The following is a 25044-nucleotide window of genomic DNA, read 5'->3' on the forward strand; positions in this document are numbered from 1 at the left end:
TTTATTACTTCCGATTTTCAATACTTTTAAATTTGGCGCTCTTTCTATATTAGGGTAATTCTCATACGCGTTAGCCCATTTTATTTGGCATCTCTTTCTTTAACTTACTTGGGCACACTATTTGGGTTGCACTATCGTATCGTTATTATTATTGTTTTCTTTTTTTGTTGAACATTTGATAGGATTGGACTAGATTGGATAGAAGACTGCTAGAGAGACAAAGAACCAGCATAAAGATGCCTCGCCTAGTCAATGGCCGCGAGGCCGCACCCACATACTCGAATCTGGTAAGATATTATAAGAAAATAAATAAATCTACAGACTCCTTTTACCAAAACAAAGGGCAGATGTTTATTTTCATGTTTGCGCAATGAATTCCCAGTTTTATGGGTTATTTTTGATATTATGGCTTCAGAAATAGCAGTGAACAAAGTTTTATATGCAGAAATATGGGTATTTTTACTATATCGCTCATTTGCACAATTTAGCTGCGTGTGCACATATTTTTCTCGGTTTCTGGAAACTGAACACCTGTCGCTTCGCAAGTAACGCTTTCCTTTTTTACCCACAGGTTGGTTTTATATTCATCTTTAATCTTATCGTTGGAACTGGAGCACTGACCCTACCAGGAGTTTTTGCCCGGGCAGGATGGATGCTTTCCCTCATCGTCATTGTGCTGCTGGCCATCGTCAGTTACATGACGGTTACCTTCATCATCGAGGCGATGGCCTGTGCAAATGCCATTCGGAATTGGCAAACCCTGCAGGCCCTGCGCCAAAGTCGAAGTTCCGCTGAGAACAGTGAGAATGACGATAATGCAGATGAGGTTTCCCTGGCCTCGGGAGCCGATCAAGTGGGCGATTTCGAGCGGGTTCCGTTGACCATCCAAAATCGGGAGTTCCACTACTACCAGCTCTCCCACAAATTCGAGCTGGGCGAAATGGCGGCGCTGTTCTTCAACGAATTCGGACGCATTATGTTCTATCTCTGTTTGATAGTCTATCTATACGGCGATCTGAGCATATATTCTGCAGCCGTGGCAAGAAGTCTGCGTGACGTAGTGTGGTGAGTAATATCTATTTTATCAGGTAGAATTATAACAAAATTGATAAAATGTGATCCCAGATAACAGAGATATGTAATTTTAATATCTTTCCTGTTTTCAGTGATCAAACCAATGGAACGGACGCCAATAACTTGATGTATTGGCCGGGAGACTTTGAAAATAACACATCACGAGCTTGCTGGAAGCAACACACTATATCCCGCCTCAGCATGTACAGAGTGTTTTTAATTGGATTCACCCTGATCTTTGGTCCATTTGCCTATTTTAATGTACAGAAAACGAAGTACTTGCAGATGCTCACAGCGGTCTTTCGATGGATGGGTGAGTTTTGCTATATATTCTTCATAGAAAATAATAAAAATCCTTTTTTATTACAGCTTTTACCCTCATGATCTGCATATCGCTGAAACTTTTGATCACCAGGGGAGCCAAGGGTCACCCGGAGACCTTTAACGTGTACGGTATTCCCTCGCTATTTGGCGCCTGTGTGTACTCCTTTATGTGCCACCATTCACTGCCCAGTTTGCTGGCGCCGCTCAAGCACAAGTCGATGGTTTCGAAAATCCTCTCATTCGACTATATAATCATTTGTGCTTTTTACATTTTACTAGCCATGACAGGTATTTTTGCCTTTGAACGAATCGAAGACCTTTACACACTGGATTTTCTGCCCTACGATGTGGCCTACATAGACTTTTGGTCAGGCCTGTTAATTTGCATTGACTACTTTCTGGCACTTTTTCCCATCTTTACGCTGTCCACCAGTTTTCCCATTGTGGCCATAACTCTCAAGAACAATCTGCAATCCCTTTTCCTGGACATGTCGCAGTATGAATCGTATGGCATTCTTGTGCGACTGTGCTTTCCACTTCTCGCTATAATTCCGCCGTTTTGTATCACCTATTTTACGGAGAGTTTGTCCAGTTTGGTGGCCTTTACTGGCACCTATGCAGGCACTGGCATCCAATACATAATCCCCGTGTTTCTTGTTTACTTTGCGAGGCGCACTTGCTCAGAACTCCTGGGCAGCGGCGTAGTCAATCGTTTTCAGAGTCCTTTCAAGTCCAGTGCCTGGCTGGTTTTCGTTTTTATTTGGTCCATTCTATGCGTCTGCTTGGTATCCATCAATTTGTTTAGTTAGGTTAAACTATCTGCAAAAATGTAGATTATTTAATGGCAAAGAGTTTATTACCGGATAATAAAGTACCTTGTCGAATATTTTTACAGAAAGTTTAACAACCTGACTTTGCAGCTGTTTATATTTTAAGAATGAATTTATATAAAATAAGTGAATAGCCATGTAAGTCAGTATTGAAATCGGCTGTGAAAAACAAATTTTAAATAAACCTTTCGTATAAGGTCTGGATTGTTAAATTCCTCATATGAAAACTTAGATTTATAAAATTGGCAACTGTAACCGCTCTTTATAAATTGTGTAATTTACAATTAATCGAATTTTTCACTAACAAATTTTTTCAAAAGTTGTGGTTTATATTTGAAATGTTAATTAGTAGAGATATTGAGTCTATATGTATTCATTCAACATAAAAAATAAGACTTTTTGATCAGATATATGTTTAAGATTTTATGATTGCTCAGTATAAAATGTATTCATGATATTTTATTAAACGTAAAAAACAAAGAAAGCATTTTTATGTTACACAAAATTGAATTTTAAAAAAGTGCCGGATAAAAACGGATAATCAGTAATAGAGTGACCGTTCTCACTGTTCACAAGAAACTTATCGCCGGCGAGTTATCGAACTGGAACCACCACTAACCATAAATGGTTTGTTTTTATTTTGTTATGCACTTATGCACTTACATATTTTAAAGAAAACTGCATTGTTTAATAAAATAACATTGAAAAGATGTCTTTGTCGGTAGACAGCAATAAGTCCCTGCTGAGGAAGGGCGATATGAAGCTGGAGAACTACCCCACTTGTGCGGTGGAGGCACTTACTCGACTGGGTAAAGTTATTAAAGTACATCTTTCTATATAATTAAATCTTACAACTCTCAAAACAATTTTAGAAACCTTGATAGCCAGCCGAAACAAGCAGAATATGGTGATGCAGATCATATCGGAGTACATATTCCTGGAGAGAACCTCGAAAGATGGCGACGTGCGAAAGTCGCAGTCGCTGCCCATCAGCCAGATGAATCTCTTCCAGGAGTTTCAGCTGATTATAGCGCTGATTGAGTACTTTTCGCGGCCAGGAAGAGATGCCACCCGCAATGCCATATTCCTCTCCCTTTTCGGCAGCCACTTGACGCCGCAGCGTTCCAAGTTGCTGTCCCGGTTGATCAGCACAGCGGTTTCGGGATCCGTGGCCCCGCTGCTCTCCTCGGCGGGCACATGGATGCAACAGGTGGGCTGCAAGACGCCACTCAGCCTGGAGGTGGCCCAGAATATAGTCAGCGACTTCATCTCGTACTCCCGGAAGACGCCGGAGCAACTGAAGCAGCTGCCCATGGTGGGTCCGCATTTTGCGGCCAATTTCATGGTCGCCGTGGCGGATCTATATCTCAATGAGCAGCGTTCGCAGGCGCTGATCCCGCCGCCGGATGCTTTACTAGATACCATAACCGAATGGATGACGGAGAATCCGACGCTGTGCCAGGCATCGCAACAACCTTTGGTTCTTCCCGCCGGCGCCATCGCCATGCCTTTTGCAACTCCTTTGGCCGGACTCCTGCGCTGGGTGGTCCTGGCGCCCTTGGTCTCCAACCGTAGCGCCTACAGCAATCTGCATCTTTCCCTGCTGCGCGCCCTGCAGCAACTGGTCAGCAGTGGCGAGTCGACGGCTCTGCCCAGCCAGGATCTTATGCAGATCGTGAAGTCCCTGCAAAGCCACTGTGCACGGCTGGGGGAATCTAAAGCGGATCCCGAGACGGATGCTGCCTACCAGAAGTGCATGGAGCGATTCGCGCAGGCCGTGCAAATTGCCCTGAGCTCCAAGTGCATCACCAATCAGATTCAGCTGCTGTGCCTCCTCGAATCTTTGCCTCCTCACAAACTAATGAAAATCGTTATAGAAGCGCATAAGAAGTAGTAGAATATCTAATTATTAAATATAAAGTCTTTGAAAAAGTAAGTCGGTTTTGTACGTTAAGTGAAATATCAAAAATTGATCTTAATTAATTTCTTTATTTTAAATTACTTTATTATGTTGCATACCCTTGAACTAAATATTAGTTAATATTAATAATAACCACACAAACTTATGAAAATCGTTATAAAAGCCCATAAGAAGTAGTAGAATATCTAAATATTAAATTAAATATGTTAATTGCAAATTCCAAATTGATTTAAGTTCATTTTCCTATTTTAAATTGCTTAAAAATGTCGTATTTCCTTGAACTAAATATTAGTTAATATTATTGGTTTTAAAGCGTTAAAAATTTCTAAAATGATTGTAAAGCTGAGGTTTTTAAATTATACACAAGTTCTTGAGTTTCTTTTTCGAACATCTATTTTTTAAAATTCAAATATTCCTAAAATTGGGATGCTGCCATACCGATAAAACTTATAATTTAGCGCGCATGTCCTTGAGAGTAAATTGTTAGCAGGACGTGGTAAAAATCGATAGTATCCCAGTTTCAAGCTTTCGTCGCGTTGCAAGCTTGTTGAATCGAATCGAATTCAACGGCAGGGGCTTCCTTCCGTTGGGAACACCACTGGCCATGAATCCCGTACCGAGTCGCGAATTCCTGGAGGTGCATCCTCTGCACCAACATCAGCCGCACTGCAAGCAGCAATGCTTCGTGTTCACCGAGATAGCGGACATCGAGCTGCCCGCTGAGATAACCAAGTTCGGGGGTGGGAACGAGAAGATAAGGTGCTCCAACGGGGGCATACCCACCTACAGTTCCAAGAAGGACTCGTGCAGCGAATCCTCAGGCGAAAGGCCGGAGAGGTCGCGAGGTCGCAAGATTCTGCTGGGCGTGGGTCTGGTGCTTGTCTGCATCGCCATGGCCGGAGGCATTCCGTTGGCCCTTCAACTGCGCTCCTCGTCGCTCCTGGAGGCCCGACTCGCCTTCATCCGCCGCCTGCTGACGGAGTCGCCTCTGATTGAGGGCTCCTGGAAGCCACCGAGCACCATGAGCCTGAACAGCAGCAATCTGTTCGAGGTGCGACAGAATCACATTGGCGCTGTCCTCTGGCCCATTGCCGTTCCATGTGGTGCTCAGTATCTGGATGCAGTGCAGCTCACTCTGGAGGGGATTGACAGGGCCCACCGGATTACTGCCGCCACGGATTCCATGCACATTGTGGAGTCGGCCGACGAGATGGAGCAGACCCACATCCGCGGTGAGGTGGCCGTTCTCATGGGCATAAGTGGTGGCCATGCTTTGGGCACCAGCACAGCTGTCCTCCGCTCCATCTACCTGTTGGGCGCTCGATTTGTGTCCATCACGAGCCTGGAGTGCACCACTCCTTGGGCGGCGGCGGCCATACGAAGACCTGATTATCTCGTGGAGGAGAACGCCACGAATTCCTTCAACGAATTCGGTCAGGTGGGTTACTTAAATATTTAAAATGTTTATAGAGTAACTCGTAGAGTAAAAGAGTATATTGTATTCGTGCAAAAGTATGTAACAGCTAGAAGAAAGTATTTCCGACCTCTAACAACTACAGTCACCTTAAACGAACTTAAAAGGTGTCTGGTGCCCACATCTTTAAACATTTCGGAAAAGTGAAAATTCAGTTTTATAGTATTTATCAATACCTATCGAAATGTAGAAGAAATTTTTCAAATCGGACCATTCGTTAAAAAGTTATGCGCGATCAAAGTTTTATTCTCTTCTTTAATATTAAAATGTAATATTTTTCCCCTTTTACAGACAATGCTCTTTGAGATGAATCGCCTGGGAATGCTGGTGGAGATTTCGATGCTCAGCGAGGCTGCTATGCTGGCCGTCTTGAAAACCGCCAAGGCGCCTGTATTACTAACCAACGCTACACCACTTTCCATGTGCAATAGCAGCAGCATAGCTTCCATTCCCGATCATGTACTCAGGTAAGAAATCATCTAGGTGGTGCCTTCTTAGGATACTTAAATATCTCACCCACAGTTTATTGCCTGAAAATGGTGGTGTAATCTTACTCAACCTGGAGCGCTGTGGAGATCGAACTCTAGGAGTTCGAGAGGCCATCACTGCCATAAACTATGTGCGTAAAGTGGCCGGTGTGGATCACATTGGACTAGGTGGAGCTCCGAAGAGCTATGCCCTTCTACTGGCCGAATTGGCCAGGGATCGGGTGTGGGGCAATGCGGCCATTAAGAAGCTGGTCGGTGGCAACGTGATGAGGATTCTGCGGGAGATCGAGACCCTGAAGAACCGACTGCCCCTGTACGAGGAGTGGATTCCGCACGAGTCCATCGAGAGCAATTCCTATTGTCGCTATCCGGAGTCTTAAGATCAGCTACTCAAGCGTTTGTTCTAAATAATTACTTAACTATATAATTAAATCATTACAAGTACAATCGAAATGGAAATCCCAAGTTTACATTTGTACATAGTTTATATTTAATGAATATCATTCTAGGTAAATACATATCGGTGTATGATGATATTATAATATTGTTAAGCTTAACATCTACTAGACCTTCAACGACTACTTAACACTGATGCCAGTTCTCACTCCGAGGGTCAGGGAAATCACTTCTTGCTCTGAAGGCAGCTCGTTGAACTCGCGCTTCATGATTCTCTTCGAGAGGAGGTCATCGTCCTCTTCGCTGAAGTTCTTCAACTCGCGCTTCACCCTCGACGGTTCGCTTTCATCGTCGTCCAGCTCAAAGACATTATTATCGGTGAGTGCCAAGTGATTGATTTCGTTGAAGAACAGCGTCTTTGCATTCCGAACAGTCCTATCGTAGCCGGGATCACTCAGGGGCGGCAGATATGTGGCAGGAATTCGGCTGGTGCCCCTGTATCCGGAGTCGGGGCAACGAGGATCGATGGATCCCGGATAGCAATAGACCGGAGTGGTTGCTTCGATCGGGGTTCTTTGAGTTGTCACCGGCAGACACTCAGGATCCGTTGATCCTGGATAGCATCTTGGTTTCTGGGGACACCGACTATCCGTAGATCCCGGATAACAGTTGGGTTTGGAAGTGGTAATAGGAGTTCTCGTCGTTGGCGGAAGGTAAGTAGCGGGCTGGCAGGAAGGATCATTCGATCCCGGATAGCAACGTGGCTTGGGTGTAGTGATAGGAGTTCTTGTCGTGCAGTCAGGATCATTGGAGCCCGGATAACATCTTGGCCTAGCCGTAGGAATCGTTGTTCGTACAGTTACTGGTGGGAGGTAAGTAGCCGGTTGACATTCAGGGTCCCTCGAGCCAGGGTAACATCTAGGTTTCTCTGTAGTTACAGGCTCCTGTGGACAACGTCTATCCGTAGATCCCGGATAACAGTTTGGCTTGGCAGTGGTGACCGGAGTCCTCGTGGTCGGAGGTGAGTAGGTCGCCGGCTGACACTCTGGATCATTAGATCCGGGATAACATCTCGGCCTTGAAGTGGTCACTGGTGCTCGTGTTGCGGGCTCGCAATCAGGATCAGAAGATCCCGGATAGCATCTCTGCGTGGTAATCGGAGTTCTTGTAGTTGTCGGCTGCGGACACCTCGGATCTGTTGATCCTGGATAGCAATTCGGCTTAGGAGCACTTGTGGGCGGTCGATATGTTGACGGTGGCAAGTAAGTGGCAGGCTGACACTTCGGATCATCGGAACCCTCGTAGCATCCTGCCTTCCTGGTGGTCGGAACCTTCGGACATCTCGGATCTGGAGAGCCTGGGAAACAATTCAGGCACTCTGGATCCGATGAGCCGGGATAGCACCTTGGCTGCTGAGTAGTAGGAGGCTTCTGTGGACAGCGACTATCGGTGGAGCCTGGATAGCAATTCGGCTTGGATGTAGTCACAGGCGATCTGGTTGTAGGTGGCTGGCAGAAGGGATCGCTTGATCCGGGATAACACCTTGGCTTGGTCGTTGGAATGGTCGGCCTTGCAGTGGTCGGAGGAAGATACGTTGCCGGTTGGCATTCGGGATCTGTTGATCCCGGGAAGCATATTGGTTTCAGTGTCGTTTGGGAACAACGACTATCTGTTGATCCCGGATAACAATTTGGCTTCGACGTAGTTATAGGCGTTCGAGTTGTTGGTGGCGAATATGTTGCTGGCTGACAAATAGGATCATTAGAGCCCGGATAACACCTTGGCCTAGTTGTGGTAATTGTTGGGCGTGCGGTTGTAGGTGGCAGATAAGTAGCGGGCTGACATTCAGGATCCGTAGAGCCGGGGTAACATCTGGGCCTAGGTGTCGTTACTGGTTCCTGAGGACAGCGTTTATCCGTTGAGCCTGGATAACAATTTGGCTTGGAGGTTGTCACAGGAGGCCTTGAAGTTGGGGGCGAACATTCAGGATCCCTTGAACCAGGATAACACCTGGGCTTCAAAGTAGTAATTTGCGAACTCGAAGTCGGTGGCGCGTAAGTTGCTGGCTGACATTCGGGGTCACTGGATCCTGGATAGCACCTAGGCCTAGTCGTTGTTACTGGTGTCCTTATTGTGGTCGGTTGCGGACAACTGGGGTCTGTTGATCCTGGATAACATCTGGGCTTAGGAGCGATGGTGGGTGGTCGACGAGATGAAGGAGGTAAGTAGGTGGCAGGCTGACATCTCGGATCATCTGAACCATCAAAGCATCCTGCCTTCTTAGTGGTTGGTACCTTCGGACACCTTGGATCTGGCGAACCAGGGAAGCAGTTCAGGCACTCTGGATCCGATGAGCCGGGATAGCACTTTGGTTGCGGAGTAGTAGGAGGTTTCTGAGGACAGCGACTGTCGGTGGAGCCAGGATAACAATTGGGCTTGGAGGTAGTCACAGGAGTTCTGGTTGTGGGAGGCTGACATTCTGGGTCACTAGATCCTGGATAGCACCTTGGCTTCGAAGTGGGAATCGTGGTTTGTCTGGTTGTAGGTGGCAGATAAGTGGCTGGTTGACAATCAGGATCCGAGGAGCCTGGATAACATCTGGGCTTCGACGTGGTTATAACTGGTCTTGATGTCGGTGGGGAATAAGTTTTCGGTTGGCAATAGGGGTCCGTTGATCCGGGATAACATCTTGGCCTGGTTGTGGGAATAGTCGGCCTTGGAGTTGTGGGAGGAAGATACGTGGCAGGCTGGCATTCAGGATCTGTAGATCCGGGATAGCATCTTGGTTTTGAAGTCGTCGGCGGTGTCTGGCGGCAACGACTGTCCGTTGAACCTAGATTACAAACCGGCTTGGATGTAGTTATAGGCGTTCTCGTTGTTGGAACCGTTGTTCTGACTGTTGCTGGTGGGAGGTAAGTAGCTGGCTGACACTCGGGGTTGGGTGATCCAGGATAACATCTGGGCTTCGGTGTCGTCACTGGTTCCTGTGGGCAACGCCTATCTGTGGAACCGGGATAACAATTTGGTTTGGCTGTAGTTACAGGCTTCCTGGTAGTCGGAGGAGAGTAGGTAGCCGGCTGACATTCTGGGTCACGAGATCCCGGATAGCACCTAGGCTTCGATGTAGTTACAGGTGTCCTTGTTGTGGTTGGTTGCGAACAACTCGGATCTGTTGATCCTGGGTAACATCTGGGCTTAGGAGCGATTGTGGGTGGTCGACGAGATGAAGGAGGTAAGTAGGTGGCAGGCTGACATCTCGGATCATCTGAACCATCGAAACATCCTGCCTTCTTAGTGGTTGGAATCTTGGGACATCTTGGATCTGGCGAGCCAGGGAAGCAGTTCAGGCACTCTGGATCCGATGAGCCGGGATAACACCTTGGCTGCTGAGTAGTAGGTGGCTTTTGTGGACAACGACTATCGGTGGAGCCAGGATAACAATTTGGCTTTGATGTCGTAATAGGTGTTCTGGTTGTGGGAGGGGAGTAAGTAGCTGGCTGACATTCTGGGTCACTAGATCCTGGATAGCACCTTGGCTTAGCGGTAGTAATTGGAACTCGTGTTGTTGTGGGTGGAAGGTAAGTAGCTGGCTGACATTCAGGATTTGGTGAGCCAGGGTAACATCTAGGCTTCGGAGTCGTTACTGGTTCCTGTGGACAGCGTCTATCTGTTGAGCCCGGATAACAATTAGGTTTGGACGTAGTCAAAGGCCTTCTGGTGGTGGGAATTGTTGTCCTAACAGATGTTGGTGGCAAGTAAGTGGCTGGCTGACACTCAGGATCAGAAGATCCCGGGTAGCATCGTGGCTTGGCGGTGGTAATTGGTGGCCTTGTGGCAGGCTGACATTCAGGGTCCCTTGAGCCTGGATAGCATCTTGGTTTAGATGTGGTTACAGGTACTCTTGTAGTAGGAGGCGAGTAGGTAGCCGGCTGACATGAAGGATCGTTAGACCCTGGATAGCATCGTGGCTTGGAGGTGGTAATTGGTGCCCTTGTTGTTGGCTGAGTTACTTGTGGGCATCGTGGATCCGTTGAGCCCGGGTAGCACCTTGGTTTGGGTGCAATTGTGGGAGTGCGATTAGTAGATGGCGGTAGGTAAGTGGCTGGCTGACATCTTGGATCATCCGAACCATCAAAGCATCCCGCTTTCTTGGTGGTTGGAATCTTGGGACATCTTGGATCTGGAGAACCGGGATAGCAATTGAGACACTCCGGATCCGATGAGCCGGGATAGCACTTTGGCTGCGGAGTAGTGCGTGGCTTTTGTGGACAACGACTGTCGGTGGAGCCAGGATAACAATTCGGTCTTGATGTAGTGACTGGCGTTCTCGTTGCTGGTGGCTGGCAAGAAGGGTCACTTGAACCAGGATAACACCTTGGCTTAGTCGTGGGAATCGTTGTCCTTGCCGTTGAAGGAGGGAGATAAGTAGCTGGTTGACAAAGGGGATCTGGAGATCCCGGGTAACATCTTGGCTTTGGAGTCGTTGGCGGTTTCTGTGGGCAGCGACTGTCAGTGGAGCCCGGATAGCAGTATGGCTTAGTAGTAGTTATAGGCCTTCGAGTGGTCGGAGGAGAGATCGTTGTTGGTTGGCAATCAGGATCATCCGAACCTGGATAGCATCTTGGCCGGGAAGTCGGAAGCGTTGTTCTTCCCGTAGTTGGTGGCAGGTAAGTAGCTGGCTGACATTCAGGATTTGATGAGCCAGGATAGCATCTAGGCCTTGGTGTCGTCACTGGTTCCTGTGGGCACCGTCTATCTGTTGAGCCCGGATAACAATTTGGCTTAGACGTAGTCACAGGCCTTCTGGTCGTGGGAATTGTGGTTCTAACAGATGTTGGTGGCAAGTAAGTGGCTGGTTGACACTCAGGATCTGAAGATCCTGGGTAGCATCGTGGCTTGGAGGTGGTAATTGGTGGCCTTGTGGCAGGCTGACATTCAGGGTCCCTGGAGCCTGGATAACACCTTGGTTTAGATGTAGTAACAGGCCTCCTGGTAGTCGGTGGCGAGTAAGTTGCTGGCTGACATTCGGGATCATTAGATCCTGAATAGCACCTAGGCCTAGTCGTTGTTACTGGTGTCCTTATTGTGGTCGGTTGCGGACAACTGGGGTCTGTTGATCCTGGATAGCACCTCGGTTTCGGTGTAATTGTCGGGGGACGACGAGATGAAGGAGGTAAATAGGTGGCCGGTTGACATCTCGGATCATCCGAGCCATCAAAGCATCCTGCCTTCCTGGTAGTAGGAATCTTGGGACACCTTGGATCTGGCGAACCAGGATAGCAATTCAGGCACTCTGGATCCGATGAGCCGGGATAGCACTTTGGCTGCTGAGTAGTTGGCTTTTGAGTAACACGCGTTGCTGGCCTACATTCTGGATCAGAGGACCCCGGATAACACCTTGGCCTTGAAGTAGTCGGCGCAGTTGCAGGCTGACAGGCAGGATCTGGTGATCCAGGATAACATCTGGGTCTCGGAGTCGTTGGGGGTCTTGATGTGGTTACTGGCGCCCTGGTGGTTGGAATTGGAGTTCTCCTTGTGGTTGGAGGAAGGTAAGTGGCCGGCCGACATTCGGGATCGTCGGATCCTGGATAACATCTTGGCTTCACCGTGGTAACAGGTGCTCTAGTTGCTGGTTGACAATCGGGATCAGTTGATCCCGGATAACAACGTGGCTTGATCGGAGTCCTTCTAGTTGTTGGTGGAAGGTAAGTAGCTGGTTGACACTCCGGATCACTTGATCCAGGGTAGCAACGTGGCCGTGGTGAAAAGGTTGAGGCAATTGGTATCCTTATTGTTGTGGGTGGCAGGGAAGTAGGCACTGGACGTGGCTTTGGTGAGATTAGATGATCCTGCAGACACTGGGGATCAGTTGAGCCCTCGGGACATAAGCCTGACCTGGAACTACCGCAGGAATAGTCCCTCTTGCACGCTCCATTGCAGAGTTCAATGTCACACTTCAAATACACCTGAGATCGGTCGGGGAATCTGAAGGCCTTGAGTGTGTTGTAGTAGGTGGATGTTAGACTGGAGGGCGCCTCGAACTTTCGCCACTCCCCGAATATTTTCTCCTTTATCGAGCAGCCCTTTTTGTCCGAGAGCTGCAATCTCTTCGTGGTTCTGGCCTCAAAGTCCATGTCATCTGAGGCATAGCATTGGAGTATGTTCAAGTCCCACGCCTGTTCTGCGTGCTTTACGTTAATGGTGAACGTTATGTCGGTTCCCAGGGTAAGAGTGCCCTGGATGGGTCTGATATTGGGCGGCGTTCCTGTGCCGATCTCCATCCAGCACTCCACAGGACCGCTGGGTGTATCCACGGAAATAACCTCGAGCATGTCCACCACAAATGGCTTGAAGTAAACAGTCTTCTCACGTTCATCGCCTCGACTGCACGAGATTTTCCGTGCAATATCGAAGCTGTTTTGAATATCCCTGTCATCCTGGATAATCAGGATGTTCTCGATTGAGGCGCACACGGAGCACGAGGGTTTGCTGCCGCATCCATCGTATGGCACTGTGAATTTGAAACTGCGACTCGCTCGGTCGCCCTTCACGTAGCTAAAAAAAAATAAAAAAAAAATAATTAAAAAAAATAAATAAATAAAAAAATAAAAAAATAAATAAAATAATAAAAATAAAAAAAAAAATAAAAAAAAATAATTAAAAAAGAATACAAATAAAATAGTAATTAAAGAAAAGCTTTAAATCGACTGTACAAATTTCTTACTTGCACTTGGGGTCGTTGTAATATCCCTGACTGTAGATGACTCCCTCGAAGTCCTCGGAGAACTCCACCTCGACCATCATACCACCACCTTGATCGCATTTCACATCGATCTTCTCGATGTGCTTGGCCGACAGAGATGTGTCGCGAGTTAATCTGGGCGAAGAGTCGTCAAACTCAAGTTCGCTTAAAACATCATTGAGCGCCTCATCATCGCTCAGATCAGTGGCCGATGTGGTGACCTTGAGCGTTATACAAAGCTATAATCATAAATTTCTTGATTTCTAGATGGCTTTCGGTGTACTTACCAAGAGCAAGGCCCACACGAAAATGTGGCCGATGTTGACCATCTTAAACGTAAGTCTTAAGCTTTATTCTGAAACATAGTAAATGAAAAGTTATTTAGCATATTTATGGTATGGGCTAGAAGATGTTTACGATTTCAGAAATTGAGCAGTTTAATTTATTGCTTATTTGGTGGTTAACCAAACACTAATTATACTCTTTGCGGTTATTCGATGTTTAAGTATAAGCATTTTTAACATATAAATATGTTTAAACGATTAGGTCTTAAATACATAAGGTTCTTTATCTTAGTATCCCATTTAATTTTATTTCTTTCTGTAATACAATAAACACCAAAATAATAATATTTCTGTTTACGATTTTTACAAAATTTAACTGTTAATTTGTATTTTAATTTATGCCCATTTCGGTACTTCGGCAGTAATTTAATCTCCCCATCGACCTTCCTTTTGGTGACTCATTATAAAGCTCAGAAAAAGGGCTGCGGTGTGATCTTAAAAACCATATATCAAAGCATAAAGGTGACGAAAAATTAATTCGGCGAAAATCAAGATATGTATTTGCATTCGTCGGGTTTGTCAAACGATCTCTAGCGCTTCAGTGAGATGAGGTAAGATCTTCTTTATCGCTAATTACGGTTGAGTGCAACCTGTCGAGTATTTACACAGCCGGACCTCTTTTGCCCGACGAATGGAGGGTGCTGCACCAGCGCCACTAAAACGGGTTTGGTTTTTAAATAATACAACTAACCTTTAAGAGAAAAAAAGAAAAAATTGCTGCGGATTTCCAAATCCATAAATTCAACACTCACACACGAAGGGAGCTGAGAAACAAATAGTGACGAGTGCCTATTTGCTTAGCCGCCGTTGATAAAGGGGCTTCGATTTGGGGCCTTTTGTGTGGCATTGGCTTCTGCAATTTGATGGCTCTCTTGTTTTTTGCCGAACGTCTGTTGCTATCTGTCTATTGCTATTGATGTTAGCCCCGGATGATTAGGTGCTTTTTCATTGTGGCCCCTTTTGTCTAGGTTATTCCAAGCATTAGGCTAACGAGACGTAAAAAGTACCATTTGATTACGGATGATTCGGCGTGTGAAGTCTTCTGTTTGTTCTTACGTCACTACTACTTGCTATAGGGTAAATACTTGTTCTGCCTCATGAATAAATCTAGCATTTAAGCCAAGATCATTTCCCTTTCTTTTCTATAATATTAATCAGTTCCCTGAAACGAATAAAATGTAAAACATCGTTTCGGTTGTAAAAAAAAACACCTTAAATTTGGCAAGAGGTCCAGTTGATTATGACGAAACACCGCCCATTCATACATCCGATTCATATTCAACACGATTAATATGGTATCTCTTTTGCTCCCTGCTTTCCGTTCGCTTAATCTTCAACGACCTAATTTTCTTGGGTTTTTGCTGGCTCACAACATTGGCCTGATATCTAAGTTTTCGCGTTTTTATATGACTGCATAATTATGCCCAATTTGATAAAAATTGGTTCACTGTGTCAAAAAATTGCTCATTTATTATTAATTTTTTTGCCTGATATTTTTATGTTCGCCAGTTATCATGATATAGTTATTAGTTGCCAGCCAAAGATTAATAGTCGGGTCATTTGTTTAATTGCTAGACAAACTCATTAATGGCTTATTTCGATCGAAAGAGGATCTTAAGAATTAAGAATTAAACATGTGTATTTATAGGTACACGCTCATCATCCTACTAAGTCTACGAATAATAATAATTGGGCAATTATAATTTCGAAAATCCATTTGTTGATTTGGGCGATGATTTGGGTGTCGAAACGCGAAGATGGGAAAGAATGAGTGTGAGTTTGAGTGTTCCGCCCGCGGATCCTGAGTGTGTGCTTAGTTCATAAACAATCATATTCAATTGTATTGGCCAACGATCGAGCGTTAATAAAAACAACTTGGACATTGATGGCTTCACCCTGAACTTTTGACATTTCAGCGCCTCGCATAGGCGTATATCTTGGTATTAATCACGGCGAACAGGTGATTAGACCGCGGGCTTCAATATGCATAGGCACGTATGTTTATCATACTATATATGTATTATATATTATACTGTATTCCAAATCTGTGAGTGATCTCTGTCGCGATTGATTTAACCGACATTGGAAGCCAGGTTCTCATAATTTGGATTTAATTCATTGACAAATTGGTGAAATTCTACTGTCTTGCATGCTGGCTATCTGTTATGGTCACGTCTTGATTTATTTTATGGCCACTTTTGGATAGGCGCCGATTTGGTAAGCTGATCGCTCGTTTTATAAACAATCTAATTTACATTTTTGCGTTGCATATTTGTGTTTATTGGGTATTTATCGATACTTTGCATAGATTACTGTGTGCAAACCATATTTTTGTTTATTTCACAAGGATCTCGGTTGATGAACTCAAAAATAGGCTATAAAAACGCCACATTCTTAATTGGCTCTGCGCAAGTGTGCCATAAAAAAGTTGCCAATTACCTATATTTCGGGTTACTTAAGTGAATAAAATACAGTTAGCAATATTGACAAATAAACGAGAGAATGCAAATGACATTCAAACACCGGATCTGCGAAACTTGTTTATCGTTTAAATGATTACAAAGAAAGGCAAAAAAGCGGGTAAACGAATTTACAAAAAGAATGCTATTTAATAATCCCGAAACGCTTAAATCAATTGATCTTCTCCGCAGCTCATTTGTGCAAGTATAAAAAATATACGCAGTTAGAAACCGTGAGGTTTTATAATCCGTATTATTTCGGGTTTAACCCGAATCCGGGCTGTTTTATTTCAGTTATATGATTCTGTCATACTTGTAACTTTTTTCTGATTTGGAGGATATAATTACTTGCGTCACAGACATTCCACTTTCGACTTTTTTAAACACCATATACGATAACCGGCTAAATGTAAATACAAGGTCAGGTCTGCGTGGGTTTAAAAATGAGAAAATACGAAATTATAAATTTCTTTATAAATTCACCCAATGCTTTTTTGTATTTCAAAAATGTATAGGTTGTCACTGGATTTGGCAAAACTGTTCAAAAACGTTTTTTTCTGATGATCAATAATATTTAACAATTTAAATTCCTTTCAGACAAGTTCTTGGGCAATCACTTAGTTCACTTTTGCTTGCAGTACATTCACATGCAGTACATTAAATCGCTTCACATTTTTTTTGGTCTTAATTAATAGGCACTTCAAATCACTCGATCGTCTCTTAGTGGAACACATTGACCAATTAGTCGGCCATCATTCAGAATATCACTGGACCTGGACTTACTGCACTGGCCTGTGGACTCGTGCTTGGGGAAAAATCGCTGGGATGCAGCTGGCGAAGTGGACGTTGCCGCACTAAGCGCCAAAGAGACTCGTCTTCGCTTATATACACACACGGCGTATGATTTAACAAAAATCGTTTCGGATTTTGCCTCAAAAATCCAAAGACGCGGCAAGTAAAATAAAACAGCAACAAAAAAACAGCACCAATGCTAGTAGCTTTATATATTGTTGTTTATTTTACGTCGCTCGTGGTTTTATACACGCACACTGAACTGGACTCGGGTAGTACGATTTATTGGCGAACTGGGCTTATTTATTCGCGTCACTAAACGGGTAGGAAACCGCACTTAACAAATACAAAAAGAATTCAGATTAGGATTTATCTTCTAAGCAGTCCAAAAACAAAAAAAGGCTCAACAGTACCAGCTTTCAAGTGAAGTTTCAAAATGCGAAAGGTTAAGTGATTGAATCTTAATACATTTCAATTTGTTTGCCAGCGCAAACAAGTTATAGGATCACCGGGTTCTTACATATACACAATATGAATTTAAATGAATTTTTATGAATTTTATAAACGAACAAAAAACAATTGTGTCATTTAATCTTAAAATCTTAGATATTTTTTCTTTATTACAACGTCACACATAAATTCTTTGTTTTATTACTACAAATGCTTATATAATGGATGATCCTTATCGTACGATCGTTATATTGGTTTAAAAATAAATCATATTATATTAAAAATAAATATCTTGAAATCAGTTATTGATTAGTAAATGCTACTCATTAAAGCCATTAACCTTTTGGCCCGTTTTATTCGGTCATTATACCCATCTTCATTAGGTTCGGGCTCTCAGGGTCATCATAATATCTGGGATCTGTAACTAAGGGTATTACGATCAAGTTTTTCATGGGCGTAGTCGTTGCGTCAGGTCGCCATCATTAATATAAACTTTTTTCGATTGATTGCCCAGGGGAAGAGCATCCAGTAGCCCAACGCCTGGAGCCAACTATTTTTTCCATTCATGTGGAGTTCGTGGGCAGAGCGACGCGTGAGTAGCAGCCACACGCCGTCTAAGCCGACTTGGCCATTTTAGCCATCTGAGTCGCCGTCTTAGCCATCTTGACCCAAGCGCGCGACTGGCACATTTCGTAGATGAAAAAAATTGAAAACTAAAAACCGAAAACTGAAAACTGAGCTGAAAAACTGCACCTTCGCCGGTGTGCTTTTAGGGCCAAAGAGTCAAAATCCGTCATTGTAACTACCTATACTAAGTGGCGGGGGGAGATGGAGATGGAGATGTTGTCATGCAACTACAGCCGGCATAGCGGACAGGTTGACTCGAGAGCCGATGCGCCTGGTCATCCCTAACAGGTATTAGTATTCAAAGTTTTGGAAGCCCAGCGTCCGCTTCGTGATGCTGATAGATTTTACCCAAATGGCAACGGTCATGGCGAGATGGTAAGGCGATGGTTTAGCGGCGATCGGAGCTGTCGCCATGGGAAGAATACGGATGGAGATGGATGGTAAGGTAATTCCCTAATCCACACTAAGCCCGAACCCAAATCCAAGCCCAAACCCATACACATACCCACATGCATGCACGATCGCAACGCGATAAAAGAGGTGCCAAAGCGCTTCTGCCTTTGACAAACATCACGTAACCTAGACTGCAATTTGATTATACCCGGTACTCGCAGAGTCCACTGGGAATTTTGATGTTAATTTAAATTAAACAAAGGAAAGAAGCCGTTCCAACAAATTTGAATTATTTCAAAGGTTAATTGCAATCAATATCTATCTATCTATCAATATCTTTAATTTTCAAAATTTGAATTGATATGAATCATAGTTAAGTCTTTTATAATTTCAAAGGTTAATTACAATCAATAACAATATCTATCTATATCTTTAATTCTCAAAATTTGAAAGATATGAATCTTAGTCTGATTAGAGGAATCAATAAAAAAATGTATAATCTCATTAGTCTTTTAACAGGCATCTCTTATTCAAATACCCTTTATAGCTAATAAAAAATTTAAATCTTATTTAAGTGTTTTATAATTTCAAAGCTTGATTCGAATCAATGTTATCTATCTATCAATATATTTAATTCTTAAAATTTGAAGAGATATGAATCTTAGTTAAGTATGTTTAAATTTCACCACCATGATAAAAAGATGGTGAAATGCCATTACCCTTTTAACAGGTATCTCTTATCCGACTACCTTTTACAGCATCTACTAAATTTTTCCTTCAGCTTGCCTTAGTACATTGCATTCAATTTCGGTTGATTAGGCTTTTCAAAGCATAATGAAATGTTGTGGGCTCGTACATAAAAATACCAAATTATTGTTATAATAGAAACTTTAATTTCGGTACCATCAAGGGTGTGACAAAATATCTATTGCGTGGATCAGCGAAGATCACATATTCTTGCACACACTCGGCACCGCTGACAAAAACAAATTTGCGACCCAATGCTGAGAGACTTAGTTATTACCGGACATAGTTAGACATAAAAGTGAGCAGAAGTAGGCATCACTCGTTTTCCAACAAGTTTTGATGGTTTGAACACACCTTTATGAGGAATAAAATTAATTTGCATGCTTATAAAACAAGAAAATAGTAATCACATATTTATGTGCTTGGTTTTCGACGTTTAGGACTGTCCATATATCATTTGTTTAGTACAAGGGTCTTAAAAGCATTTTACCCATACCCCGTGTCATGTAAATAAATTTATAATAACAGTGTACTATCTAAATATGAATTCATATTCCGTTTAAAAAAATGTATCTTAAAGTTAAGACACCGTTTAGTATAATCTTCACTTAACCACATTCCATCTAGAAATGTCGTTCAATTGATTGGCAAAGCGTAATAACAATCTACTCAAAGAAAATGGTTATGGGTATTTAGTTTCCGGTTTTGAAGCACAAACACAATCATGTTTTTTAAAACGTTAAGTCGTTATGAAAAGTATGCTACAATATTTGTTCATACAAGTTTATTTTGTTAAAAAACATTTAATCTTTTTTCTTAAATATTATAATGCCTACTTTAAGGCTCTAAATAATTATTTTAACGATGCATAACCATCTCTTGAAGAGGTAAAAACCAATGATGATTGCACCTTCAAGATACATTAGTTATGATATTATATTTGATAACATCAAATAGAATATAATAACCGGACTCTGCATTGTTTTCTAAAGATATCACCTTAACCTAAATAGTTGGTAATTCTTGATTTGCTATTCTTCCATCTTGTTTAATACCCTGGGTTTCTCGAAATTAATTTAGTGTCACATTTTTATCGCACTTCAAAAAAAGCTCTTTGATAAAAGCTGTTTCCTGCCCAATGGGATGGGATGTGGAAACATTCTGCAGCTTTCGAATTTGATGCAAAAATCGATACAGTCAAGTCACAGCTGTTTGTGTACAACAAGTGAAAGTGTCCCGAGTGCCGCAAAATATTACACGGAAAATATCCTTTTCAATATCCCGTTTCTGATCTCGAAAAGTGGCCTGTGGGCAGTGAATTCCTTCGGAGTTGGTTTCAATCGAATCAATCAGGATGCCGAGCTCGAGACGTGCGATCCTGCGGCACATATTGTCGGGAATATGCACCAAAATGAATCGCACCAAGTCGGTGCCCACTGACGTCATGGAGACGCCGCTGAACCGATGCCTCAACACCTTCGACATCGCTCTACTGGGTACTTTAAATGAATCAATCGATTACCGGCTTGCTGCTCAGGTTTTTGCCTATTTAGGGAACAATATGGGGGTTTCTAAAGAGTTGAAGTGTTAAGAATTCCATACTTTTTGGATAAACATCTGGTATCTTACAATTAGGAGAGTGGGGGAACTTTTTTGTGACTTTTAAAGAGATTTCATATAGGTTTTAATGTATTTTTTGTTTTTTTTTTCAAGTTTTGTTTTAGGAAGTAGTGTAGAGTATGTACCAACAGACCTTTTTCCTACCTATTCAAATGTAGAAGAATTTTTCAAATCGGACCATTCATTAAGAAGTTATGAACAAGAAATCCCCATCTCTCTCGCACTTCCTTTGGCTGAGTAAAGGGTATCTGATAGTCGAGGCACTCTATATACTTGATGTACATAAAAGTATAGCCCAGGAATCTCTAGAGATTTGAGCACACCATGGGGATAGAATATGATTTTCCTTATCTACATGCACATGTACATGTGGCACCTAAATTATGGCTTTGAAACACCCAGAAATTTGAGACCCATCCCTAATAAACACCACTTATCTGTACCATTCACCCCCAGGCATTGGCCATATGGTTGGCGCTGGCATCTATGTGCTGACTGGAACTGTGGCCAAGGAAATGGCCGGACCCGGCATCATACTATCCTTCATCCTGGCCGGATTCATATCCATGCTGGCTGCCCTCTGCTATGCGGAATTTGGAACAAGGGTTCCCAAGGCGGGATCCGCGTATGTGTACACCTACATCTCGATGGGTGAGTTCTGGGCCTTCGTCATCGGCTGGAACATCCTGCTGGAGCACATGTTGGGCGCCGCCTCGGTGGCCCGAGCCTGGAGCGGCTATGTGGACTCGATGCTGGGCGGCTGGATTGGCAACACCACGCTGGAGCTGACGGGCGGAATCCATGAGCCCGGCCTGGCCCAATATCCCGACATCCTGGCCTTCCTGGTCTGCATCGTTTATGCGGCTGCTCTGGCTGGAGGGGTCAAGGCCACGGCGGTTTTTAATAGCCTTCTCACCCTGGTCAACATAGCCGTAATGGTGCTGGTCATCAGCGTGGGTTTCTGGTATGCGGACAGCAAAAACTGGTCGGAGGCGGAGGGCGGATTCCTGCCCTACGGCATTGGAGGAGTGATTGCGGGTGCAGCCACCTGTTTCTATGCCTTCGTGGGCTTCGATTCCATTGCCACGTCGGGGGAGGAGGCCAAGAACCCCTCCGTTTCCATACCCGTGGCCACGGTGATCTCCCTTTTCGTGGTCACAGTGGGTTATATTCTGGTGAGTGCCGCTCTGACCCTCATGATCCCGATCAGTGAGATCAATCCGGCTGCCTCGCTGCCCGAGGCCTTTGGGCAACTGAATCTTTCCTGGGCCAAGTACCTAATCTCCATTGGGGCTCTCTGTGGGATGACCACCACCCTGCTGGGCTCCCTGTTCGCCCTGCCGCGCTGCATGTACGCCATGGCCTCGGATGGACTGCTCTTCAGCTGTTTTGGGAGGATCAATCCTACTACCCAGGTGCCGTTGCTCAACCTAGCCGTTTCCGGTCTGCTGAGTGCCCTGCTCGCTTTGGTCTTCGATCTGGCCAAGCTGGTGGAGTTCATGTCGATTGGCACCCTACTGGCCTACACCATCGTTTCGGCCAGTGTGATTGTGCTGAGGTATCGACCGCTGGAGAGGATTCACACTACGATTAGGGTGCCTGCGGTGGCAGGACGTCCCGACGATGATGACGACGATGATGAGGATGATGAGGATGTGGCCTCGCAGTCCAGCATGGATACTTCCTCTCCCACCAGTGAAATGATCGAGGAGGTGCTGGCTGGGAGATTGAAGGCCCAGTTCAGGTGTCTGGAACCTCTTCTTGGACGCTTTGAGCCGGGATCCGTAGTTTCCGTGGCCGTGATGCTGTTCATCTTCCTCAGCTTCGCCATCTGCGTGGAACTAAAGGTGTCGTGGACGCAACTCTATACGGGAACCTGGTGGGCTTTGATCATCTATGGATTCATCATCTTCGCCGCCAGCACCTGTGTGGCTTTGATAGCCGTTCACAATCAGAATACCCGGGGACTGATCTTCAAGGTGCCCCTGGTTCCCTTCGTTCCCGCCCTGGGAATCTTCTGTAATATCCTGCTGATGGTCCATTTGGATGCCGTGACCTGGGTGCGATTCTTCGTCTGGGTTTGCATCGGCATGGTGGTGTACTTCCTCTACGGCATTCGCAACAGCAAGGAGGGCGAGGTCTGCTCCTCGTACTCCATCCTGATGACCACCTCGGAGGCAGGAAAGGTTCCCTGGGGATCCTTTAAGGGCTCCTCCTCGGGGGGCAAAAAGGGCGGCGGCAAGCACACCATCTTCGAGAGATTCACGGGTCGCAGCAAGGCGGAGGACAAGAAGTCCATTGTGGAGGAGAGTGAAAACGAAACCTCTGGGTATTCCTAAGTCAATTCTTCCTGAAATTATAATATCCAAAGCTTCAACAAAAGATCAGGGACTAAAATCGAAACGAGTATCGCTGGGAAATAGAAAAGGATATTTCAGTTAGGGTTTTAGTTAATGATTTCAAAAACATTTTAATGTAAATAGCTACAAATTTTAGTTTTACTTATATTTTAGATATTTCTTTAACTTTCTTTTAATATTATTTCAATTGATTCTCGGTTAGAACAAAGGTTTCGCTTATTGTTTAACTGATACGGTTTAAAGTCCTGCTGCTACGTATGTACTTAACAAAATCTCCATAACTAACCCATTCAAATTCTTCGTGTAACGAAAAACCCAACGTTGAACGAGACATATTACGAGAATTTCGGCATCTATTATAGCAACGTACCTCTACCACGCATATACTATATAGCTGTCTACCGTGTATTAACCCAAACAATATTGGAGAAATGGTATTACACACACGTATTTAATCTGCAAACGTACAAAAACATTTATTAAACGTTATGCACACAGGGCATTTGTTAAACAATAGTACATATATGTCTTTAAATAACTACATATATATATTTATAATTGTGTAAATAAGCATATACAATATTATATATTTGCAAATACATATATTAATTCATATATACAAATAAGAGTTGTGTTTCACTTTTTGTAGTTAAAAGATCATTTTTACCCTCATTTCGTGTACAGTTAAATTCGTTTTTTAGGACCTTCGAAGGCATCCTTAACTCGAAAATCCCAACAGGCAGAGAACCTACCCTAATAAGAAGTGTAGGCGCATATGTTCAGCTGCAAGGATATCTCGGAATCTCAGCCTCGGCCACAGGAAGCAGGTGGTGCACAGGACCTTTTCGACTGCAGGCTGTATTTAGTGCGTAGAAGTAGAGGCGTAGTATTTCATTAAGGGATGCTGGGATCAATCGCTAGAAAGAGTCGAAATTTTCATACTGAAAACTTGTTTTTGGATTAACTGCCGCGGGATTACAACAACAAAAGCGAGCGAGTCTCAAAAGATTGCTTTAAGTCTGAACACCGAACACCCGTAGCAAACTTTTGGGCAAATCTAATTAAATCTCAGAAAAAATATTAAATAAGTAAACATTTTTTTATCAGATTTTTGATTGCATGATTATATCATCGTTTATTGCGCATATATTTTCAGGGAAATCTTAAAGTTTTTTATACAAAAAAAAGTGTAACAATGATGACAATATAAAAAAGAGGTTTTCCAGCTAGTTTAGTGTCACAAAAGAACAAAGGATAGGGCCTCTTCCCAGGTGAAACCGGGTCGCGAGAAAATACAATCGGCAAATAAACGGCGCAATTACAAAATTGGAGAAAAGGGCCAAAGTTCGTTTGAATCTATCGTGAAAAATAAGAAAACTTGACAAAAAATCCGGTTGAAATCCACCCCATGAAGATAAGATTAAGGATATTTTCCATTCATAAATGCGGATCCCCCTCGGTTTGGTGTGGAAAAACTGTGAAATTGTTGTATTCTTTCACAATGGATAACTGTAACGCCTGGAAAAGCACATATGCATAACAAACCATCTCTCTCAAGAAAGGCCATTCTCAAAAGAACTATTTTGGATAATATTTTATTGAAAAATATCCTTTTGATCGCTCGAACCATTGTCATTTAGGGGTTGACAGGGTTAATGGTGTACTGTACCTCACTTTCTTTTGTGTCCCAGATGAGAATAAGGGGTTAATTTTTTCTTTGAAAAATTCATTTTCCGTGACAAACTAATTTTTTCTTGAATCTGTGATAGGAAAGCAGGGTGACCACTATTTTTACAGTACTGCGAGCCATTCCCTCGAGAGTTACGAATTTTCACCTGGGAAATGCCGGTGCCGCCCGTATTGTAAATGTGTCGCAAATTACCAACCTTTACGTCCAGAAATGGCAATATCCCACATAGATTCTGGGACATCTTTGCTTCGGTTCCCACGCCGTGACTGGTAATAATATTTCCAGGCATGTGTGCGAGAAAACATCAATACTA

The 25044-nt window shown here is 43.8% G+C and overlaps 5 protein-coding genes across 5 annotated transcripts; 4 read left to right on the forward strand and 1 right to left on the reverse strand.

The window, feature by feature from the left end:
• The first annotated feature begins 118 nt into the window (after positions 1-118).
• LOC108057449 (transmembrane protein 104 homolog) lies at positions 119-2685 on the forward strand. The gene is made up of 4 exons (XM_017141708.3): positions 119-287; positions 572-1065; positions 1167-1387; positions 1444-2685. The coding sequence occupies exons 1-4, from the start codon at positions 237-239 to the stop codon at positions 2205-2207; spliced, it is 1530 nt and encodes a 509-aa protein (XP_016997197.2). The 5' UTR covers positions 119-236; the 3' UTR covers positions 2208-2685.
• A 152-nt stretch (positions 2686-2837) lies between these two features.
• Positions 2838-4537, forward strand: LOC108057435 (integrator complex subunit 15). Its single transcript, XM_017141694.3, has 2 exons — positions 2838-3037; positions 3101-4537. The coding sequence occupies exons 1-2, from the start codon at positions 2938-2940 to the stop codon at positions 4120-4122; spliced, it is 1122 nt and encodes a 373-aa protein (XP_016997183.2). The 5' UTR covers positions 2838-2937; the 3' UTR covers positions 4123-4537.
• Positions 4538-4675: 138 nt separating this feature from the next.
• LOC108057434 (dipeptidase 3) lies at positions 4676-6493 on the forward strand. Its single transcript, XM_017141691.3, has 3 exons — positions 4676-5587; positions 5915-6090; positions 6146-6493. Exons 1-3 carry the CDS (start codon positions 4754-4756, stop codon positions 6489-6491), a joined length of 1356 nt encoding a protein of 451 aa, XP_016997180.2. The 5' UTR covers positions 4676-4753; the 3' UTR covers positions 6492-6493.
• A 90-nt stretch (positions 6494-6583) lies between these two features.
• zye lies at positions 6584-16910 on the reverse strand. The gene is given in 6 exon segments (XM_070215713.1): positions 6584-10012; positions 10103-11435; positions 11580-13062; positions 13232-13470; positions 13537-13604; positions 16836-16910. Coding segments are annotated over 5 exon segments (6420 nt in total). The 5' UTR covers positions 13579-13604; positions 16836-16910; the 3' UTR covers positions 6584-6689.
• Positions 16911-20352: 3442 nt separating this feature from the next.
• On the forward strand, positions 20353-23634 carry LOC108057440 (cationic amino acid transporter 4). The gene is made up of 2 exons (XM_017141699.3): positions 20353-20557; positions 21138-23634. Exons 1-2 carry the CDS (start codon positions 20416-20418, stop codon positions 23018-23020), a joined length of 2025 nt encoding a protein of 674 aa, XP_016997188.2. The 5' UTR covers positions 20353-20415; the 3' UTR covers positions 23021-23634.
• Positions 23635-25044: the final 1410 nt, after the last annotated feature.

The sequence above is a fragment of the Drosophila takahashii genome, chromosome 3L (assembly GCF_030179915.1).
Source record: "Drosophila takahashii strain IR98-3 E-12201 chromosome 3L, DtakHiC1v2, whole genome shotgun sequence".
Taxonomy (NCBI): Eukaryota; Metazoa; Arthropoda; class Insecta; order Diptera; family Drosophilidae; genus Drosophila; species Drosophila takahashii.

Coding starts and splice junctions, on each gene's coding strand:
- LOC108057449 (XM_017141708.3), top strand. CDS start 237: ATGCCTCGCCTAGTCAATGGCCGCGAGGCCGCACCCACATACTCGAAT. Junction 288..571: donor CACCCACATACTCGAATCTG/GTAAGATATTAT, acceptor TTTTACCCACAG/GTTGGTTTTATATTCATCTT. Junction 1,388..1,443: donor AGCGGTCTTTCGATGGATGG/GTGAGTTTTGCT, acceptor TTTTTATTACAG/CTTTTACCCTCATGATCTGC.
- LOC108057435 (XM_017141694.3), top strand. CDS start 2,938: ATGTCTTTGTCGGTAGACAGCAATAAGTCCCTGCTGAGGAAGGGCGAT. Junction 3,038..3,100: donor GGAGGCACTTACTCGACTGG/GTAAAGTTATTA, acceptor AAACAATTTTAG/AAACCTTGATAGCCAGCCGA.
- LOC108057434 (XM_017141691.3), top strand. CDS start 4,754: ATGAATCCCGTACCGAGTCGCGAATTCCTGGAGGTGCATCCTCTGCAC. Junction 5,588..5,914: donor CCTTCAACGAATTCGGTCAG/GTGGGTTACTTA, acceptor CCCCTTTTACAG/ACAATGCTCTTTGAGATGAA. Junction 6,091..6,145: donor ATTCCCGATCATGTACTCAG/GTAAGAAATCAT, acceptor TCTCACCCACAG/TTTATTGCCTGAAAATGGTG.
- LOC108057440 (XM_017141699.3), top strand. CDS start 20,416: ATGCCGAGCTCGAGACGTGCGATCCTGCGGCACATATTGTCGGGAATA. Junction 20,558..21,137: donor CTTCGACATCGCTCTACTGG/GTACTTTAAATG, acceptor ATTCACCCCCAG/GCATTGGCCATATGGTTGGC.